The sequence below is a fragment of the Tympanuchus pallidicinctus genome, unplaced genomic scaffold, assembly GCF_026119805.1.
Source record: "Tympanuchus pallidicinctus isolate F22 unplaced genomic scaffold, pur_lepc_1.0 scaffold29, whole genome shotgun sequence".
Classification (NCBI taxonomy): Eukaryota; Metazoa; Chordata; class Aves; order Galliformes; family Phasianidae; genus Tympanuchus; species Tympanuchus pallidicinctus.
The window spans coordinates 6303961-6325537 of NW_026294746.1; the positions used below are offsets into that span (position 1 = coordinate 6303961).

The following is a 21577-nucleotide window of genomic DNA, read 5'->3' on the forward strand; positions in this document are numbered from 1 at the left end:
ATGCCCCCACAGCAACTGAAAATCAAAAGGCAAAGCAGAACAGCAGCACTAATAGCTGGAAAGTTACAAGCTCACCTTTTACACCGAGCTTTTAGATTACAGTACCCACAAGACAGTTCCTTAAAATAAAGACAGCCTTTAATGAAACCCTTTGGAATGTGTTTTAGTAATTAACACAAGTTCCACAGCGACACTGCAAGACCTCCTTTCTCTGCAGAACACACCTACAGGCATAACAGATGCTGTGCATGTTGGAGCAGGAGGTAAGCATCACGTCACTTGCTCCTGTCTGAGCATTTAATCTGCCCATGAACAAGGAGCAACAGGAAACTCTGACAAAGAACACTCTCCAAACAGAGGAGGTAAGAGACCAGCAACAGCCCAAGGGCTACTTTTAGTACTGGGAACACGTACATCACCCCCTCAGTTAAGAATCAGAGTCTCCCCTTCAGATTTTGGTATGATTGCAATGATTATGTCACAAATCGCAGCAATCTCAACAGAATTTAGGCCAGCAGCAGAGATGAGGGAAGAAGGATCTTACAGAATTAGGTATCAAGGAAAGGCCCACATTAACTTGCAAGCTCACAAAGGATAAAAGCCACGTTTTCAAGTCCTCCACGCTCAAGAGAGACTAGAGAAATAACTACCCTCAGGCAGGCTTGTGAAGATATTTTATGTTTAATACATCTGAAAAGAATGCATATACAAAGAACTTAGACATGAAAAAGCATTGGTTCAACACTAATGAGTTGACAAGAAATTGGAGTTTGGGAAGATGGAGAAGATTCCCTAAGTCTTTTCCCTAAAAGAAAAACAATTTAACTTGCAAGCCAAAATGTGGTTTGTGGTAAAGTCCCTACGAATACTGCTGTCTATGTAAAGATCCTGCACACAATCCTTGTTGGGCTGGAACCCATCTTACAGCTTCAAGGTTACTTAAAATGCAGAAAAAGGGGATTCCCTCAACTGGTCCCTGCATGGTGCCATGCTGAACACTAGGAAACCCTCCCCACAGTTCCTTCCTACTGACAGGTCTGTCTTTCAACCTCTCCTTGAAGGACACCAAACCTTCGTAGGGAGATGCACCACCAGGACCAGCTCTCATTCCAATACATGCCAGGTTCTTTCAGTGCATCCAGACAGCAGTGGGTATGCTGGTCCTTGGAAGCATTTCTCAAATAAGAAAGGATTGGCAGAAAGATGGGCTTGTTAAAAGCCAACTGTGTCAGTTGGGCATGCTTTAAAAGGTGCAGTTATTTCTTCATCCCGTGACCAAAAGCTCACAAAGAGACTGACAAGTTAGTTTCCAAGTCTGATGGTGCATCCAGGAGAAAGGATTTTTCTGTGCCTAAAACTTTATAACTTAGAGGACGGGGCAGAAATTTATGACTTGCACAGTGGGAAGCCAGGGGGGGAGAGAGAGAGAGAGAGAGAGATACAAGGCAACTTCAGAGGAGATGCAGATACATTTTCTACACTCCTCCTTAGAGGAGCACCAGCTTGGGACATCTCACTTTCCTGTATTTGTCTTTAGTATGAAAGGCTGTTCACACACAGGCTGCTGGCTGGCTGCAGAACAGCCCTAGGAGTTCTTGAAACCAGAACTAAGTCTTGCCAGACTGGCAGAAGGGGCAAGGCTTCAGTAAAACAGCCTAGAATTAGTCTGTTACAGAAAAAAGTCATGACGAGCATGCCTGGATTTTAAACAAAAAAATTAGAAACAGTAAACAAAATAAAAAACTAGTACTGATCAGTGTTTTCTGATACTACGTAATTACTCAAAATTAACTAGTTTAACTGAATTGAGGGGACACTGGGGAATAAACACTAACATTCTCATCTCACACAGGGATCGTGTGGGGGAGATGGGAGTGCAGGGTATTTGTCATTATTGCAAAAAACAAATTTTAAAATTTGTATCTTTAGTTTGATTTAAACATTGCTTTTAGTATGACATCAAACACCAGCTTTGCAGAAGGGGCTGTGGAGGGACGTTCATAGCAGCACACACCTGCGAGTCTTCTTCGGCTCCGGAGGCTCCAGGGCAGCCAATATCGCCTCATCAAATACATTCTTTAGGCCTTTCTGAAAAGGGGCAAAGAGAGAAAGGGGCAGGTCTCATTTCTGAGTTCACACAAACAAAAGCACCGAGATCCAGGTGGCAGACCAACCCCTGCAGTGAGGGACCCCCATCCGACACCCAGACCCCCCACCTCCTTTGCTCAAGGTCTGCCCCAGCTGCACTGCTGCCGTCAGCAGCTCCTTATCGCAGCAGCCCATCTGCTGACCACGAGCACAGTGCTTAGAAAACAGAGCAGTACACTCCACGAGAAGCAAACACACGGACCGAAGTCGTTTCCTTAAGGCAGTTTTTATGATTAGTTGGGCAGTGACACATCTGGCATGCTAACAACAAAGCAGAAAGTGCTGCATTCAAATGGAAGAGCTCTACTGGAGCACGGCAGCACAGCAGGGCAGACACCTGCGTGTCGAGGGGAGGAGAGGAGACAAGGCAAGCATGCAATGATAAACTGATCCACGACACGCTCAGGGCAGGATTCCGGCCCCGCAGCCTGTGCTCAGGAGCACGCAGGTAGAGGCCAGAAGCTGTGCATGGTATCAGAGTGGAAATGGGAGGAGTACAAAGCAGGGACGCTGCACAGGTGTTAAACTGAAGCCAGGAAGAGAAAATCAGAATAAAGCTTCATCAGTCATTTATACAAACAACCGCAGTTTTTAATTTCAAAATTTAAGGAAACTACAATTGACGTTATTCTCCTTCAAACAATAAAAATCAGAAGCGTAAGAGTAAGAAGCAGCTTTACATCTTACAGTAACAGGCTTTAAGAATCTATTACTGAAATGTTCTATCGTGTTAGTGAAAGCAAGAGAGTCTTAACAGTTCATAAAGCAGTAGCAAATACATCGATATTTCCTTCCCAAGGACTTACAAATACTCCACTACAGCACAGACAGCCAAAGCAATTGCAACAAAAACATCTCACTGCACAAAGGAGAACCAGAAATTCCTTCACATTACAGCATCACTTGCAGATCACCGTTCCATGTACTTTTGTCATGCAATTACATTTAACAAGAGTCACAAGTAGAAATTGAAAACACGCAACGCTTCTTCCAGCTGGATTCAGGAAGATCAAACATCATGTCTTATTCTTTCAATCTTTTTCTTATAGAGAAATGATGTAATCAGATCCTTTCCCCCAACAGCCTGAATTATAAAGCTACCCACATCTGGCAACCCAAGCAGCAGAGAGTTAAGCGAGTCCAGTTCACGTTCCATGGTCACAATGTTTTACTAAAGATTTTAAGCACTGTCAGTCCAAGAGCTAATACAGAGGTTGCTCTAAAATGGTAAGCAGACAACAGCTTTCAATAGAGGTGGCTTTATTCGTTTTTAACCAGGTTTCTACAGTAGTGGGACAGAGGAAGCAGCAGCAAGAGGGGAAGGAGAAAGTTTAGAATATACAGCACTTCCTTTTGGGCTGAGTTTCCGGAGGCTCGAGGGCAGCTAGGATAGCCTCATCAAACACATTCTTCAGACCTCTCTACAAGACAGAGGGGAGGAGAAAAAACAGCAGCCAGGTTAGAGGATTAGAGAAAAACAAGCAGATACAAAGAGCATTCAGGATAGAGCAGGCTGAATTCACACAGGCAGTAACAAGATTTACTTTGCAAAAAACAAAGTAGATCCCAGGAAGACATCTCCTTTAGACAACCCAGAAGCGAAAAGAGACAGACAGAACATGTGACAGACCACCAAGTTAAACAACAGCAACACCCAAGAGGGCAGAGGCACAAACACAGCAGCTGGCAAAGCCACCTGAGGAAGGAGCTGCTCACAAAATCGTGTTTTCCCCTAAGTGCTGCAAACACACCTGGTGAGTTACAGGGGAACAAACACACGGGAGAGCTGTGTGCCCCACCTAGTGCACTCCTCTGGCAGGTCAGCGGCCACGGCAGGTGCATGGATTCACTGCTGCACCTACAGCAGCAGCCAGACCAGAGCAAAGGCTCCACACCATTCTGCTCTGTGAATTCAGCCCCGAATAACTGAACAACTCCAGACAGCGGGGAAAACACGACCTGGGATTGAAGCGGTGCCTCTCTAAGTAAGCCACCGTCATCTTCAGACATTGGCTGTTCAGTCACACACAAAGTGATGCAATACCTTACCTAACAGCCAGCTACAGGAACGATGCACTTCAGTTATTCAGTTAGTCATTAAAGCAAGTGTAACCATTCAAAGGAAAACAGACACTACGTTAGGACTGGATAACCAAGATCCAGCACTTCACAAGCAGTCAGAGCTCTAAGAGGTCTGCAGGGATTGCATCAGAGCACAGAGCATGCCTTGCAGTTACCGTAAGCACAACAAGACCACCACAATACATCAGCACTCCCACACAGCTCTGCCAGGTTTCACGTGAACGCCAGAAGTGAAACCTGGCTCAGTTTGTGCTAACTGGACTCGCCTAAATCTACTGTCACCAGTGCAACCTTTGTAACTTCTGAAGAACTGCTTTATGTCAGCCAAAGAAGAACAGAAAAGCTTCAATTACTTCCTGCAAACATTTGTGGCGTTTGTAGATTTTTGTTTTTGAACACCATCCAAACAAGAGGTTGGTTCAGATACTTCCCTCTCAGCAAGTCTTTTACTGGAGCACTCACACAGGAGGTCTCTAAGACAATTCCACCTGGAAGCATTTATGTCCAAGTTACATGCAAGATTATTAACTTACTTTTATCAAGTACACATGCAATTCTGTACATTTTCTCCAGCATGTTTTAAGAGTTGCAACCTACACTCAAAAAACCTTAGAGACCTCCAATTGATAATGCCTAAATGCAGCCTGAGTACTAGTTAGATATTCCCTCTCTGAGGATAAGGCTGTAGCATAGACTCAATTATGCAACAAAGAACCCAAATAGGGCAAAAGTTGAGAAAAATAACACTTCTTTTTAGTGTACTACTCTTGGACTCCTCCTTTGCTTTCCTAGTACAGAAAGACAGGGATAAGTGATGACAAAAAAGGGTAAAATTACTGCAAGAACTGGACTGGAGACAGAAGGCTGGATGACAGAAGCCTGGGCACATGCAAGGAGCTGCGTTGGGTTGAGCAGCCCACAGGCCTTGATGCTCTGGTTGAAGCAGCACTGCTCTGGGCCGCAGCAGTGAGCCAGCTGGGCTCTGGCTCTCTTTATCCCCACTTCCTCATGGGAAACTTAAGGGCCCTCACAAACCTGGTTTTGTCAAAACCATCAGCTGTGCTCAAGCCCAGGATATAAAAAAGGAACAAAATTCAAAGTGTTCCCTTGTGCTTAGTAGCTGCACAGAGCTACAGGGAGCTACACTGAGACTTAAGGATGACAGAAGCAACAACTGGCTTTATTTGCAAGTCCATCACCCTGCCCTGAAGAGGAAGTGTTACCCACTACTGGCAGTGGTGTTTGGGTATTATTTTGAAGGAAGAAGGCTGAAGGCATCCGTGCTGACCTACTTCAGTGCCTTCATCACAAGAAAAGCACTATACCTTAAGAAAAAAAAAATGTTGAAGAGGGAAGGAAAACAGAGTTCAGACTTCACCACTGCAGTCATCCAGACTCACGATGGTGCAGATACTCTGCCTTTACAGAACAAACTCAGCCTCTTAGGACCCACGTATTGTTTTCAGAACATCTGACTGACACACAGACAAATGAAATCCTAAATCCTGGGGAAAACAAAAATAACAGCTCCGTAATTTTATGATTATTTATTACTGTTGTGAAGTCATTTGCAAGTTAGTGGGAAGGCAGAAAACCCCAGACAGCTGAGATTAACTGTGTAGATGGATGCCAAGGTAAAGAGATAACTGGAATTACCCAGCTGAACCCAGCTTCACTTGAAACCAACTACTACAGCACTGCCTTGCAGGTAGGAAAACAATCCTCCTGGCTAGAACAGCCAGCTGCCCTCTGTGCTCAGCAAACCACCAGCTCCATCACTGCTGGAAACGTCAAACATCCACGTTTCTGTTTGGCAGGTATTACCAACAGGCTGAGTAAGAGATGCTTTGCAGGGAAGGTCAATGACAAAATGAAGTAAAAAGAGCAGAGCAGAAGACTGACTAATCTTTCAGGTGAGAAAGCCTCAGAATCCTCCTACCAGATTATTCCCAACTTCTGAGACCACTACTGGATATACAGCCACCAGAGTGCTCTGGAGGAAATTCAGGCTGAGCTTCCAAGTGCATAAAGCTGTTCTCTGCAACAGATACACTTAATTTATCTGGAAATTAAAAGAATGGATAAACAATGAAGTTGCTCTATCAGCCCTTCTAGTAATTTCAGGTGCTTCCATGTAATTTGAACAGATTGAACAAAGCAAATTTGAAGACACAGAGGAAAGGGCAAAAAAATCCTGCTATCCATTTCACCAACACGTAGGTCCCACAGTCTAGCCAGCAGCAGCATTCAGGTTGTGCAACTGACATCACCTATAGCAGGATTCCTTGCCACAACACCTCAGGGCAGCGTCCCACACACTCCCTCAGAAGGCTGTTCTCAGTTTGAAAAAAAAACAAAAAAAAAAACTCAGGATGACAAATGGAAAAGCCATTGTGCAACCTGGGCAGAGGATGCAAGGGAAGCAGAACTTCAGGCTTGGAAGCTCAGCAACGAAGTTTTGTGCTCAAGATACTACAGATCAGTGCAACAAAATGATAGAGTGAAAAGCTTGATATTGTGCACCTCTGGTTTGTGTACATCCTGTAGGTACTAATTCTTCACAGAGGAGCATTAAATACACTGCTAGGAGTTGTAATATATTGTGCAGGAGTGGACACACGAGATTATGTTTCCAAGGCACCCAAAGACAAGGCAGATCCTAGCTATCCACCCTCCCCACACTGACTTAAGGGGGAAAGACTGCCAGGTTTTGGTGCCTCAAGTCAGCAATTTCAGTCGTTTTCAGACTCATTTTCACACATTAGTTCACAGCACAGCCACGTTTATATCTTAAGAACTATATGATCAGTATTTTCTGTTTCAACAGAACTTCCATCTTAAGGCATATAAAGGTCACTGTCGACTGGGTGGGGAGAAGAGAAAGGAAGCTCTAAAAAGGAAAAGAAAGAAGCTCTCAATTAGGAAGGCTTCTATTCATAGAAGGAACAAAACTTACTTCACTAAGACAGAAACTGAGATCTGTTTTTTCTTTGACTGCTCTCTTCAGCTGTGAATTGCATTCTAACCCACTTATTGTCTGTAACATGCCTTCTAAGTTTTAGATAACAACTTTGCTCCAACACAAAAGCAAACCCAGCAAGCAAGTCCTTCACCTCCCCTCTCCACTCGTGCCTAAATCTCCACAGGCTGATCTGCTTTGTACCACTGCCAGCTCCTCGTGCCTGAGAACAACAGGACAGAGAAAGCTACTGTGTCAACAGCAGAAATGGAGCTCACATCCTTTCACAGTCATTCCGAGCTGTTTTTCCCCTGTAACTGAAAAAAATATATCTGTATATGGAATACAGATCTGTATATGGAATACAAGCAGAAATGGTCGAAGACCAACTCTTACCTGTGTAAGCGCAGAGCACTCCACGTATTTAACAGCCTTCAGGTCCCGGGCCAGTTTTTCGGCTGTCTCTGGAGTTATGGGCTTCTGCTTGTTCTTGGCAAGTTTTTCAATTGTTGAAGGATCATCTCTTAGATCAATTTGGGTCCCGACAAGCAGGAAAGGAGTCTTTGGACAATGGTGAGTAATTTCGGGTACCCACTAAGAAGGGAAGATAAGAGTACTTATTAGTGACCACCTAGTCAAGATTAACACTTTAGGTACTACTAAAATCACAGCAGCAGCTCCTTCTCAGGAGAACTCGGGCAGAGTCAAACCAACCTTTTCTTTCACATTTTCAAATGAAGAAGGAGATACCACTGAAAAACAGACCAGAAATACATCTGTCTGTGGATAGCTGAGGGGTCGTAATCTATCATAATCTTCCTGACCTATAAGGGAGAAGATTAACACAGTATTAGAGGTAGACTGCAAAATATTGCCTTCTACAGGTTGATAGAGTACACATTCCAGCACAAAAGCATTACTGTGAGTAGTTCTAACTCTTAAGCAAATACACTGAATCCAAACATTCAGGGAGCCTATATTCAGATACAGAATTCATTCAGTTGCTATGTAACAACAAGCAGCTTAAAGTCACAAGAGAGAAGGGAAGGTCAGCAGTGTGCCCTAATAAATTCTTTTTAGGTCAAGCAGCCTCAGACTGCAGAATGTAAATCTGGCTGTAAGTCAGGTCTTCTGCACCTACTCTACCATAAAACATATTCCGACATCGAATTTCATTAACACGCTAAAAGTAAAGTTTCAGAAGCAATTCTGCTCCCTAGGAGGTCCCAGTTCACATCTGAAAACATCTAGGGAAGTGTTCTTTAAACAGCAAGAGAAGAATGCTGCTGTTACAGGTGTGGGAGTAACAAGGCTGCCTAGCAGCCATCCCCTAAAAATATACACAGGGCAGGCTGTGCTTCAAAGGAAGCCAAGCTGCTCCCTTTGGGCTGCACATCAGACAGCAGCAGTCCCTGCAGCACACTGCAAGCACCGACCCACCAAACTGCAGCAGCTCATTTCTACACCTGCTCAATTCAGTGCAGCTCTTCTTAGAGCAAAGCAAGGCTCCCGTTTAAGGAGCTGCGTGAGCTGGCAACCAGCTGAGAAACATTTGTTCCAAAAACACTTGGATTTCAACCGAGTCTCAAAGACCTCAGCGACCTGAAAGGAGCTGACCACACCTGGACACCTCAGTGGAAGATCTGCAGACTGAAGACGGAGATCTGAACAGCTTGTGGCAGCTGCTGTACTGCTCTGGAAACACATGGGAGCTAAGCACTGACCAAAACAAGTTGTTGCAATTAAAAGTATCCCCCAAAAAGCTGTCTTCACAGTAGAAAGTTTTTACAATATGTCAGTCATTAATCTGGGTTTTATTCATTTAAGTTCTGTAGCTTGCACTAGGAGCTGCTGTTTAGTAAAAAGATGGGTGACCCTCAAAGCAGCAGCCCTTTAATTTCACAAGCTTGGCTCCAAAAAGAAAGCTTTTATTTTCATCAAGCTGCATGCACTAACTCATCTGGCTTCTTCTCCACAGAGCATCTTATCCAGGAACTAAGGAGTTTGTAATAACATACAAACCACGCTTCTGAGAACAATGTGAAGAGTAATTAAAGCCTTAGTACTTAACTGGAGCACAAGATCACATCAGTAATTAATAAAACACTAACAATGCATCTGCAAGAATACAGCTGGAAAGAGTCCCATTAAGTTCTACCAAGGTAATTTTAGGCAACACTTTACCAGCCAAGTTCTCTGACAGGACTGCACTGAACAACAGCTTGCAACATCAGAAGCTGTGCACTGCTCTGCTGTTATTACGTGCTGGGGACTGGACAAGTCCTGGGTAAGCTCCTACCACCTCTTGTTAAGTTCTCATGCTTGCTAATAAATGCACGATAGCTGTGTAACCACTGCACATTACTCCAGCCACGGACTCAAATACAGTCTAATCACAATGAACAAAGAAGCCTGCAGACTTTTCCCTTTCAACTTTTGCCTCTTCTGGTGCACCTTTATGGTCAGCATCACTTCAGCTAAATCTAGGGCAGTTACAATGACACGAGCACTCGATTTCTCACCTGCAGTATCAAAGAGGCCTAGAGTGTAAGGCTCTCCTCCAATCATAACCGTTACAGCATAGTTATCAAAGACCTGTTCAGGAAAGAAACATTTAAGAGCAGGTCAGTATGCCATCTTTCAAGCCATCGCACTACTTACCACGTTGAGCCCCCTCTGATTTGTACAAGAGTCATCTCAGCAGGCCAGAATCCGTCACGCTTCCTGCACTGCCACTGACGCTGTTAACGGGATGATTCCATTTGTGATAGGGATGCAAGAGTTATTTCCACACTTTCTCTAAAGTAAAGGCACATTAGATACACTGCTGCATCTAATACCAGAAAAGCCACTGAACAAAACACCTGTAACAGCTCTTGCCTGTAACTGAGAAGATCAGGCTACAGCATCTGTGCAGCAGCTGGTACAACAGTCCCATCCACAAGCACACACTGCACCAAGCGTTTCACCCAGCAACTTGTTTACAACACAGCTGATCACACGCTCCTACCCAAAGCCTTTTCCTTCTAAACCTGCAAACTCATTAACTCATTACTACTGCTGGAGGTCAACATTAATTTCAGTGACCATTTCATCTTCAGAACCAGAACAAAGCGTTTCAGAAGCTATCTTCATCAAAAGCTTTTCCCATTAGAAAAAAAAAGCTGTCTGCACATCGTGCTGCAAGTGATCTCAGCAAGGACGTGAAAGCTCCATACCCTTCAACACAACAATCAAGTCTGAGCAGCTTCCACAGCCGAAGTAAATTGCAGCATTAAAGCAGGTCCCAGTGAATTCGGAAGGTTTTCACAGAAGTGATGGAAGGAGGAACGCTGAGACATGAGCTGTCACACCTATCCACAAGGTCTCATTACAAGCTTAGGCCCTTGAACAATTTCCACTAAGATATGCGACTAAGACTAGCAGAACAGCACTTCAAAGCTGAACTTTGATGAGTTCAGATCCATCTCCTCTCCAGCCAATGCTCTGGTTAAAGCAATACCTGCCACATTGATTTTTCCAATTTGTTACAACCCACTGTTACCCAGAAGGAAGTTATGCATCCCCAGAACCACCAACTAGAACTGGAAGTTTCCCTCTCAAACAGTTATGGTTTAACCTTCGGGATTTAAGGACTGCAAGAGACTTCAACATTCTCCCATTACCTGCAGCCCAATCCTTTGACACACTGCCCTGATTTTGCTTTACTGCACCCTCCTGTGAGCATCCAGCCACAGCACAAGACCTTCAGGGTGCGGAAGGAGGCTGCAGGCATTTCACAGGCACATTCCACGTGCAGTGACCACTACTTCAACACCCCAAAGTACAAACGACCCAAAGGATCAGAAGTGGCATGCTCCTCACTGAAGGTCACAGCACCGACTCTTTGAGGTGTCAGAGGATTTTGACAAGCTTGAAATCCCAAAGATATTCCTTAATCAGCACTCCTGCTCTGGCCCTTTACTATTACCTCTCATCTGTACCCAGTGAACAGAGTTTAAGTTATTAAATGCAGCTGCCCCTTAGGAGGATTAACACACTTGGTTTTTGTTTTTAAAGGTACAGCTAGAATTGAGAAAGGCTGTGGATCCAGCACTGGAGAGGCCAGGGTTAAAAGGCCAGCTCTTCATGACAAACTTGCATGCACCACAGATCTAGCACAACCACCATTTCATTCTCAGCTGTGCTAAACAGCCTAAAACCCAGAGCAGCAACAGACCAACAAGAAGTTTCAGTTCCTGCTGGTACCAGACAGCCCCCTACAGCAGGAAGCTCAAGCTTCCACGTTACAGAACTCACACCACCTACCATTCCCCAGGCACTGACAGTGCCACTGCAACACAAGTTCCTTGTTGCTTTTTTTGAAAAGGGAACGATGTCAAAAATACGCATGCGATAAACTCCATCCCAGCACAAAATCCGCGTCCCCCTGGGAAATACCCTTGAGAAAGAAAAGCAAAACAGAACCAACTGAAAGATCCTATCAGACTGAACCAGCAGCTGCAGAGTGCAGGTACAGCCAAGCAGGGCAACAGCACACACAGCTTGTATCAGAGCCTTCAGCAGCTACACGTGCAGAACAGATCAGTTTGAAGCCAGACTCAGGCTTACAGAGCACCTCACCTGCTACCAACTGCTCTGTGCCCTGTCACAAGGCTCTGCCTTCCATTTTGGAATGATGCTGTTACACTTCTATTCCTATTTATTACTACAAGCATTAGCCAGAATATCAGAGCCTACTTACCAGTTCTCAGAGCCTGAAAGAAGCCTTTAGGCCAGAGGTGGCAACTGGCCTGTGATATTCCCAGAACACTGAGACTCTGAAGATAAGGTTCAGGAGGAAAAAACGATTTCAGAAGCATGGGACAGTTTTAAAAAGTACCACAATTGAGCCTCAGCACATCATGAGCACACTTAAATGACACGTAACTCGAGTAGCTGTTCCACACTGCTTATGAGCAGGGCTTTATAGATACTACCATCTGCAGGACAGCAGACTTGAAACGTGTATTTTGAAACCTCACAAGTTTAAGATTGAAACATTTTTGAATGTAATGAAGGGTAACTTCACTGGGGATAAATATAGAAGCTTCAGGCTCACTGCTGAAACCTCACTGAACACTTTCATTTTGTCTTGACTATAAAGACTAGTTTAATAGGGCAAGCAGACTTCCCCAGGCTCTGTGCAGCGCTTGGTTATCCCAGAAACAGCACAGCAGCAAAGTGCAGATTCAAACACAACCAGTCCCCTGCCTAAACAGGAGGATCTCTGCAGAAGGCTGAGCTTTGGTCTCCATGCCTACACACAGCCCTCAGGCTGGTCACTGCACCAAACTGCATGCTCTTAGGCTTGGGGATACCTGCACCACTTCTTCTTCAGCACCAAATCCACAACTAAGCTCACAAAAAGTCAGTCCTGTTCCAGGGAAGCCTCAAGTTTAGCAAGCTGAAGTCTTCAGAGAGTGGTCAGAGACAGCAACTAAAAAGAATCACAGAAACTTCCTGCAGCTTCTCTGTCACAAAAACGACTTCTTTCTCCCCTTTGGCTTGGTGGGTTCCTTTTTTTGTTTGCTTTTACACAAAGTATCTGCTGCTTTGAAAGAGGCACCATGAAGAACCCAGCATCTCAAAGGAGTTCTGTTCATTTAAGTTGCTTTGTAACAGCCCAGTGACCCCCAAAACAAACTGAACAACCCACTGCCAGCATGCCAATCCTGCACAGGCACTATTAGAGCAACACACTTCTCTATCAGAAAAACAACACATGCAGTCAGACTGCTCTAACCTTGATCTTGAGACAAGCCAAGGGATTTGGTAGCTCAGAAAACTGACACTGTAAGACTCAAAAAGGTTACGACAGGTCTTACATGACGACAAAAGGAATACATACAAAGCTGTTAAATATCTGTATGCACAACTGGAATGAGACTGAACGCTCTAGATCCAAACAGGACTTCAGCTGAACAGGAGGAGTAAGCACACACTCCACACTCCACTGCGTGATCTCTCAAAGCTGCAAAGCAAAAATCAGCACCAAAAATGATAACTGTGGTCAGTGACCATCTGAGCAGCATGAAGTACCATTTTCCCTAAAAGTAAAGGTGTGGCTGCAACAGAGCTCAGCAAGCTGGAGACAAGGAGTTCCTGCTGCCCGACCTCCACTTTGCACTTTTAGCAACTGCAGATAATCTGATTCAGAAAATCCAGCCAGTGGCCATCAACAAACAGCAGCCAAGACCCTACAAAGCACTCAAACAGCAGGAATTGACTGCACACAGGAAACAACCCCAGCACCACCAGGTGACAGCAAGGATCAGCAGCAGCACAGACCCTCATTACTTTTCCGTGGTGCATCAGCCTGCAACAAGCTGAAGGTACAGATATTGAGGTGTTCATGCCACAAAACTTCTTCAGAAAGGAAACTCACGCTGCACAACCCGCCATCCCCAAGAACTGGAGCCATTCTCACACTCACCGTTGGTACGTATTCCGATGGGAACTTATTTGTTGTGTAAGAAATTAAGAGGCAGGTTTTACCGACAGCACCATCTCCCACAACTACACACTTAATCGTCTGCATAGCTGAAGTCTGCTACAGTATCAACTCCAACGTGAACCTGAAAGGAAAAAGGAAAAAAAAAGAGATTTAGGATTTTCATTCCCCCTGATTGCAATGTGTGTCATTAAACAGCTTCAGCTGAGCCCAAGGCACTGACAGGACGCACTGGGATCTGGCAGGAAGGTATTCCTACACGAAGCACTTGATGCAATCACTCCATTGCACACATCAGAGGACATTCATTTTCATATATGCAAATTCTTCCAAATTGCTAGCCTTTGCATTGCACACCATTGCCAAATACCAGCTAAGTTTGGCACAGTCACTTCTCACATCGGGAAGAATCAGGTAAGTCAAGTCACTATAAAATACAACATATTTTTTGCCTGATTACCTACAGCTGGGCAGAAAAGGTCCCAATGCCTTTCAGTCTATTTCTAATGCACAAAAGCACCCAGCCTTACATACACTGAAAAATGGAAGTGCAAACTCGGGCCTTGCTAGCTGCTAAGTAACGTATCTCCCAAGAGATCTTACCAAGGAAATACAGCAGCATGAGCTCTGAAAATAGCTCACAGGATAAAAATAAGCAGGTACAGGCAGAAGCACGCACGGTTTTTTTCAAAGGCGAGCTCTGTAACCTTCATGTTTCAGCTCCACCTGCACCTTCAGCCCCGCTCAGAACAGAGCAGCTCAGAGGGCCCCCATTTCCCAGGGAATCCATCACTCTCCACATGCTACAGAGCCACGATGCAGCAAACTGTTTCAGTGCTGCCCCTGGACAGATTTGAGCACTGTAACTAACTGGGTACTTTCCACCAATACTTCCTCCAAACCTTAGCTGGCTTCCTCCAGAGCCAGGCACAGCCGCCCTTCATTAAGCTATCATTAAGCTATTACTCTAATGAGTAAAATTACCAAGCCTTCAGTCATGTTACCATATGAGAGGATGAAACCCTAACCCCACCAAGCCTAATTGCAAAGCTGCCAATACTTCCAAACATTTCCATATTATTTACACAAACAGCAAGGATTTGCTTACAGAAATATCCTCCACCAGGGTGGGGAATACAAGAGCCTCAGGGCTGCAGCCTCACCTCATCATTCTGCTTTCTGCACTGAGATCAACCCCATCAATATCATGGAAATGGCACCCATTCAACACAAAACACAGCTGAAAACAAGGTCCTTGTCAGGGAGCTGGATGCACTATCCTGGAATCCACTCTTCCACAGGAAAACATACGAAGATGCACACATCAAGTTGTGATAAAACAAAACAGTCCAGCATGAGACAGGCCTGCAGAAGAACTCATCCCCAAAGGGAATGCTAACGAAGGGAGGAAAAATTACAAAGTTTGTTTCCTCCTCACAAAGTGCCCATTAACAGCACGCCTGCGTACACAGCACCCAGCAGGACCAGATAGCAGTTTTAAATACCAGAGGGAATTGAAACAAAAGTGGAAAGCACTGAAGTCATCCCAGTTTGAGTGCAGTAAGTGGACTGAGACATATAATTATGAGCCTGGCGGTTGGGTCTAGAGAAGAAAGCTGATACAGTCCAGGAATACAATGCAATTTGAGTTAGTTCTGCTCAACAGGGCTTTTTTTAAACCTGAATTCATTTATTTCTTCAAATCTTTGTATTCTAATCAAAGGAAAAAAAAAAGAAAGCATTTCAGTAAAGCATACGTTAAGTGACTGCATGTCTGACAGCTGCTCAGTTTTACCCCATCCAACACACAATTTCAAAAGGGGATCTCACAGAACTCAAGAATATCCCAGGAAATGGGATTTCTGGGAAGTGAGGATTACAAAGCCTGGTAAGATTTGTCAAATTGATCAGATGGCTCCAGTGCAGACCCAAGCAGCTCACATGTCAGAGTTTTGTTTAAAAGCTTGGTTACACTTTCATGAGAGACAAGTGAGCTCCCTTAGGAATCACCCCCTAGAAGCAGCTAGCAAATGCAAGCGTTAGGATGAAGAATTACCTGAACCACCAAAGAGGGATTATATGCCCACACCAAGTCTCACACATCTCAGTGCAGGCCTGAACGCACACCAGAAGTCACCGCAGATCACGAAAGGCTGAAGAAACCCTGTGTGAGGAGCCTCTGGCAGCCCCCCACGTATGGGGCACCCACAGACAGCCTCAGCCCCTCTCAGGAAAGCCTCCTTCCCCTCTTTAACAGCAAGCACCTGAAGTGCAGCATCACTGGCTGAAGCATCAGTGAGACGCTGTCAATCTTGACATACAATCAGCATTCCCTACTGAAATGAGAAGCACAAACCATCTTGCCTTCACTCTCTCCATACAGCAGTTTAACTGCTGTAAAGCCGCAAGCCCAGCTCGTTAAGATTCTTAACCTACTGATGTCTGTTTGCAGGTTAAAACGAGTACCTTCTTCTAAGGCAAAGGAAGCCCCGCTGTCAAATCTGTCTGCACATCCTGTACAAGCTTCCTGTCAAGCCATGGCAGCACCACGGCTTCCTCTTCACACAGCACTGAATCTGCTGCCATTTCATCACCCACCGGCTAACGCAGCTTGCTGCAAGCTGCCAGCTGACAGCCAACAACCATTTTGTGATGCTCCTCAGCGTGCACCACTGACACACAAACCTAAGCTCACCCAGCCTGCCACAGCGAGAAGTCTCTCAGATGAGGGGTATCGAAGCAATGTAATCAGCTACTGGGAGGTTTTGCTCACCAGAGAGGAAAAACCAGAGCATTAAATGGAGAAGATCCTAATTGCATGCCTGCGTTACAAACCCAGCCCAGCAAACTCCGTCCCAGGAATGACCGTACGACACTCCGCCTCTCTGTGCGGTAACGAACCGCTGTCAACATCATTAAAGGACCTCAGAGCCCTCAGTGTTCCCTCTGTTCTGATGGTGCAAAACAGATTAAGGGCTGAACGCAGAACCAGTCTGAAGAGCAGCATTACCACGGCCAGCATCTTCCTCTGTAGGGGAACTGCAGCCATTCCCTGAAGCAAGCTGAAGTTTCCAGACCAAAGTCCATCTTTCAGCTCCCCAGGAGCCTTCCTCACCCCAAGCAGCTGAGAAGTGACAGATGTGCCACTTCATGAAATTGAAAGGCTTTATTACACTCTAAACCACTTGGTGCCAAGGTTACCTGCCCATCTTGCCCGTAGCTCAGACCACTGCAGGCACACAAGGTATCTCAAACGTTCAAGCTGAGTTTATGGTTTGGGGGTTTAATTTCCCAAACAGCTAAACAAAAACAAAAAAAAAAAAAGTCTGTCAAAATACAAACCAGCACACAGCTGCACTCCTTCAAAACACAGCAAGTGATCGAGTTTAAGGCAAAACCTGTAAAGAACAGGGGGGACTGACTTCAGAAACAACCCTGCACCACAGCAGTTAAAGACCTTGAAACAACCACACAAGAGCTGTACCCTCTGAGGACTTTTTGGAGCTGCCACTAACAGTTCAGCCAGCCCTTAAAGCCAGTCTCAAAACTTACCCTCTGTGAGGTGCTACTGTTTGTTTTAAACAGAAGTTGTTTCAGCAGCCAAAAGAGCTGCTGCGTTACAAAGTGCCATCGAGGCAACCACAAGAATTCTGGTGGAGATCCAACCCCCACCATCACCCAGAGGCTTGGCCAGAAGCTCCCAGTGTGCATGGAAGTAACTGGAGGTGCCACCTCCCCCCTGCCCACACCTGAGAGCTGGAAATGCTCCAGCAGAACCATCCAGAGACACGGGGCCACCAGCACAGACAGAGCAGCACTGTGACACCCAGGCTGACGTTGTACCTGCTATCAGGAACCACGTGCTCCACTCAGGGGCAGCAGGAGATCCCAGACACATGCTTCAAAGTCTGCCCCTTGACAGGGCCTATCTATCCCAAAGTCTCTAGGGCTTTGAAGTAACTTTTTTTCTGGACGAGTTACTATGAACTACCAAGGGGGAAGCTCAAGGTCACCTCAAAATGCAGCTCTTGGAGATTAACTGATGTTTTCTGTGCTTAATGCAACTTTCTGCAATTATGTAAGAACTGACAGCTACCCCTTCAGAAGGGCTCATCACAACGGGCTGATGAAGACCTACACAAGACAGGAAGCGAATACAGCCGAGTGGGAGAATTTCAGAAGTCTGAAGTTAAACTCCTACCAGCATTAACACCTTTCAAGTTCTACTACTTAAAAGGAAAAAATAAAAGACATTCAACAGCCATGCCACTGCACAGCCCTGAATTCAAAACAAGCCTGGTCAAGCAGAGCATGACTCAGTGGGCACAGCACAGCAAGGCTTCGTGTGCCGACTGCAGCCTGCTCCTCTCGGGCCTCAGAGCAACCACCTCCACATGAACTCAGCAGAAGAAGGCAGAGGATGTCATCCTGTATTAAACCCTGAGAAATACAGGAGCTTATGTTAAGTCCTTGCTTTTAGTCTTGAATTTTTACTCTCTCTCACAGCCCACAGACAGCTGTTCAACCCTGCTGTGCAACGAAATCTTGTTCAGTGCTTCTATACAGTGTAAAGCACATCTACCTGTATTTGCTTAGCTTCACGCTGCTAACAGTTCAAGATGCAAGCTGTACCTGTGCTCCTGTCTGCACAACTAACAGCTCATCACAGGGCACACCAGCCCCCATGCTCAGCTCCCCTCCCTACAGCCAGACACGTTTAACAGTGCTACAGCTGACACTGACAGCAGCACAGCTGCTTTGGTGAGCATTTTTACCTAAGGGCAGCCGCCCTGCACGCACGTGGGCTGCAGTGCTCAGAGAATGGCTCAGTTGCTGGCGCTCCATGCACACAAACTGCCCCAGTGCCGTCTGCAGGAAGCAGCGTGCTTATCTCAGGCCTATCAACAAGACTGCTGAGCACTGAAGAGACGATGCTTTGCTGAGAATAACATTCCAGAAGAGACTTTTCATTGATGCTCATCTCCCTTGGTGTTCCTAATACTTTTATTTAGCTGAAGCCAGAGGTAAAGTAGCAGAGGCTGCCCTGCCATGAGGAGCTAACTGCCATGGCTGGTGCCAGCCTCACATTCTTCCTTTTCACGAGACAGGAGGACGCAGGGAATCATGCCTCACCATTCAGAAGAAATGGGGTAAATCTGCAGCAAAACAACTTAAAAAATAGTCATTTCAAAAAGTTTTTCCCCCCCAAAATTCGATGCTTTCATCCCACATTAGTGGGAAAGGAACTACTATAAGAACCCAGGGACACCCTGCCTTCATGCAATTTCTGTCACTTCTTTTGCCTTCTGGTCATTTTGGCCACTTACCTTCATGCAGGCAGAAGATGCAGCAAGGGTGCTGTTATATGTTAAACCCTTAAAATACCATTTTATGTGTATTCCAGCACAAAGGGGTGACAGGAGAAATGGCAAAAGCCTACAATGCACAAAGTGTGTAAAGAGAGCTCCTGCTAGAGCACTAGAAACCCACATTGCTTCCACTTAATGCAAAAGCACCTCAGAAACTGAGCATCAAGTGTGAGGATGATTCCACCTCCCTACAACTCCTCCTGAAGGGCAATCGCCCCGGATGGCTGCAATTCATCATCAAGCCCATGGGCAGAGTCGAAGCTGGGCTGGCCACAGCAAGGCAGAGGACCGAGGGCTGAAGTGTGCAAGTCTGTAGGTGACTTCAAAGCTGTGAGCTTTTTTTATTTTTTTAAATGTTTCAGTGTGAAACACAACCAGAACCGCAGTGGTGCACGTTCAGTGTATCGGACCAGTTCTCTGAAGCAAAGCTGGAACCCAACTACACCAGCGTGCTGTATTCACTTTGAAGCCTGCAGTGCGACAGATAACTTCTGGAGAGATTTCAATTAAGATGTCCCAGCTGCCTGTGCTGGGAAACATTTCTCAGTACAACAATTGCATTTCAACTAGAAGGAGCTTCTTATCGGGATTAGCAAACATTGTGCAGCTCTCAGCACCAACTTACCATATTTTCTATGGGAAAGCAAAAGCACAGTTACGCTCTCATCAGGAAAATCCCTACAGCTTTCAGTTGGGCTCCATTTCCATTTAGCAGCCATCTTTCCAGTAAAAAACACCTCCATTGTTCTTAGGTATCTAAAGACACTTGTGATACTCCGGCCCTTCGGACCTTTTTTGCTTAACAATAAAAACACAACAAATTTCCACCTGGCCATCAGTCCCCAGCAAACAATTCCAAAGCAGGATACATAACGAACTGGAAGCATCAGGCACAGCTCATGAATAACCAAGTTCAAAGCACGCAAATCTAACGATTTAAATTTCTGTCTAAGACATGCTGGCAAACTGCAAACGTGTTTTATCCTGCATCACAGCAGTTTTTATTCCTCACCAAGCCTTAAAAATGCTTTTCCTCCTTATTACTGAAGCACATAAGCAGTAAACACACTGAACAAGGAATCATTTCACAATTAATAATATATTGATTCAAGTCTTACGCACATCTGCATTACCTGCTTCAGGTGAATATTTGCCTACACTGTCTGCCCCACCATCTTACACTAACAAGCACTCGTTTACAAGCCAGAACAACACATTTCCACTTAATAAAAAGGCTACCTAAACTTGTTTCTGTGCAAGAATATCTTGCTAACCAGCAGAGCCAAGCTCCCAGTGCTCACTGCCTTACTGCAATCAGTAACACTAGAAGCTTGACCTGGGTTTTAATTACTCTTCTAAAAAAAGGCCATTTGGGGTGCTCCAATTTAACATTTTGAATAAAGCCAGCCAGGCCCTCTTTCTCTAGGGGAGAAGAAACACAAACGGATACAATCACAAGTGCTCAGACTGAACTACTTTTGCCTACACATCTATCACATCCTCCCACCAGGCCTTGCCTTCGTGGTGCTCAGTCAGATGATGGGAGCAGAGCAGTGCTGGCAGATGGGGCAGGCACCGTTCTCAGCTCTGCTAAGCACAGGTTGCACAGCCACCTGGGCACAGCGTCCTGTTGTCACCAGCAGCTTCCAAGCTCCATCCGCTCACAAGCGAAGCAGCTACGGAAGGGGCATTAAAATACAGCACTCTCGTCTTCGAAACCTCAAAAACGAAAGAGAAACGCCCACCACAGCAAGCCCCCAAAGAACCAACGGGACGGCGAATGACCCAGCGGCACCTGGGCGAGACAAAAGCCGGGGAGCGCCTCCCAGCTTCCCCAGGAGGAGGAGGAGAGGGAAGGAAGCGTTTCGCGGTGCCTAAAGCGAAGCCCACACCCGCGCTGCGCCTCGGACCCGCATCGGAGCTGGGCGTCGCTCCCGGAAGAAGCGGAGGCCCAACCTGCGACACCCGACCTCCGCCTTCCCCTCCTCCCTCGGGCGGCCGGGCGGCACCGCGGGGCTCGCAGCCGGAGGGCCCGCCGCTTCCTGCCGAGCGAGGCCAGGCCGGCCCCCGCCCGCGGCGCCGGGAGCGGAGCGCAGGGCAGACCGAGCCGAGCCGGGCGGACCGCCCCATCCCCACACGCAGCTCGGCCCCGCTCTGCGCCAACAGCCCCGGCCCAGCGGCGGTGAGGCCCCGCACTCACACAGCGCAGCCCCAAGGAGCGCTGCTCGCACACGGCCGGCCCCGGGCCCGGCTCGCCTACCCGTCCGCCCTCCCCTCCGCGCTGCGGACGCGCGGCTCCCAGCCTCCCGCCCCGCTCCGGCGCTGCCGCTCACCTCAGAGTCTCCGCCGGGCGTTGGCGGCTCGCTGCGGGGTCTCCTCCGCTTCAGGCGCAGGGGCACGCTGCCGGTGACGTCATCACGCAGAGTTGGGCGGGGCGTGGCGTTGGTGACGTCATCACGTATGAACGTGAGGGCGGGGCTTGGAGCCGCGCTTCCAGCTCGCCCGGTTTGGGGGCGGTGGGGCTGT

At 46.4% G+C, this 21577-nt stretch overlaps 1 protein-coding gene across 2 annotated transcripts; it reads right to left on the reverse strand.

Annotated features, from left to right (window-relative positions):
* Positions 1-662: 662 nt before the first annotated feature.
* Positions 663-21514, reverse strand: CDC42 (cell division cycle 42). 2 transcript variants are annotated; one of them, XM_052692110.1, is made up of 6 exons: positions 21385-21513; positions 13665-13806; positions 9712-9784; positions 7904-8013; positions 7586-7783; positions 663-2088 (listed from the first exon to the last, which is right to left on the reverse strand). In XM_052692110.1, the coding sequence occupies exons 2-6, from the start codon at positions 13767-13769 to the stop codon at positions 1999-2001; spliced, it is 576 nt and encodes a 191-aa protein (XP_052548070.1). In that variant the 5' UTR covers positions 13770-13806; positions 21385-21513; the 3' UTR covers positions 663-1998. The 2 variants fall into 2 exon arrangements, with proteins under 2 accessions (XP_052548070.1, XP_052548071.1); XM_052692111.1 differs by lacking the exon at positions 663-2088 and adding an exon at positions 2209-3569 and having other exon boundaries at positions 21385-21514.
* Positions 21515-21577: the final 63 nt, after the last annotated feature.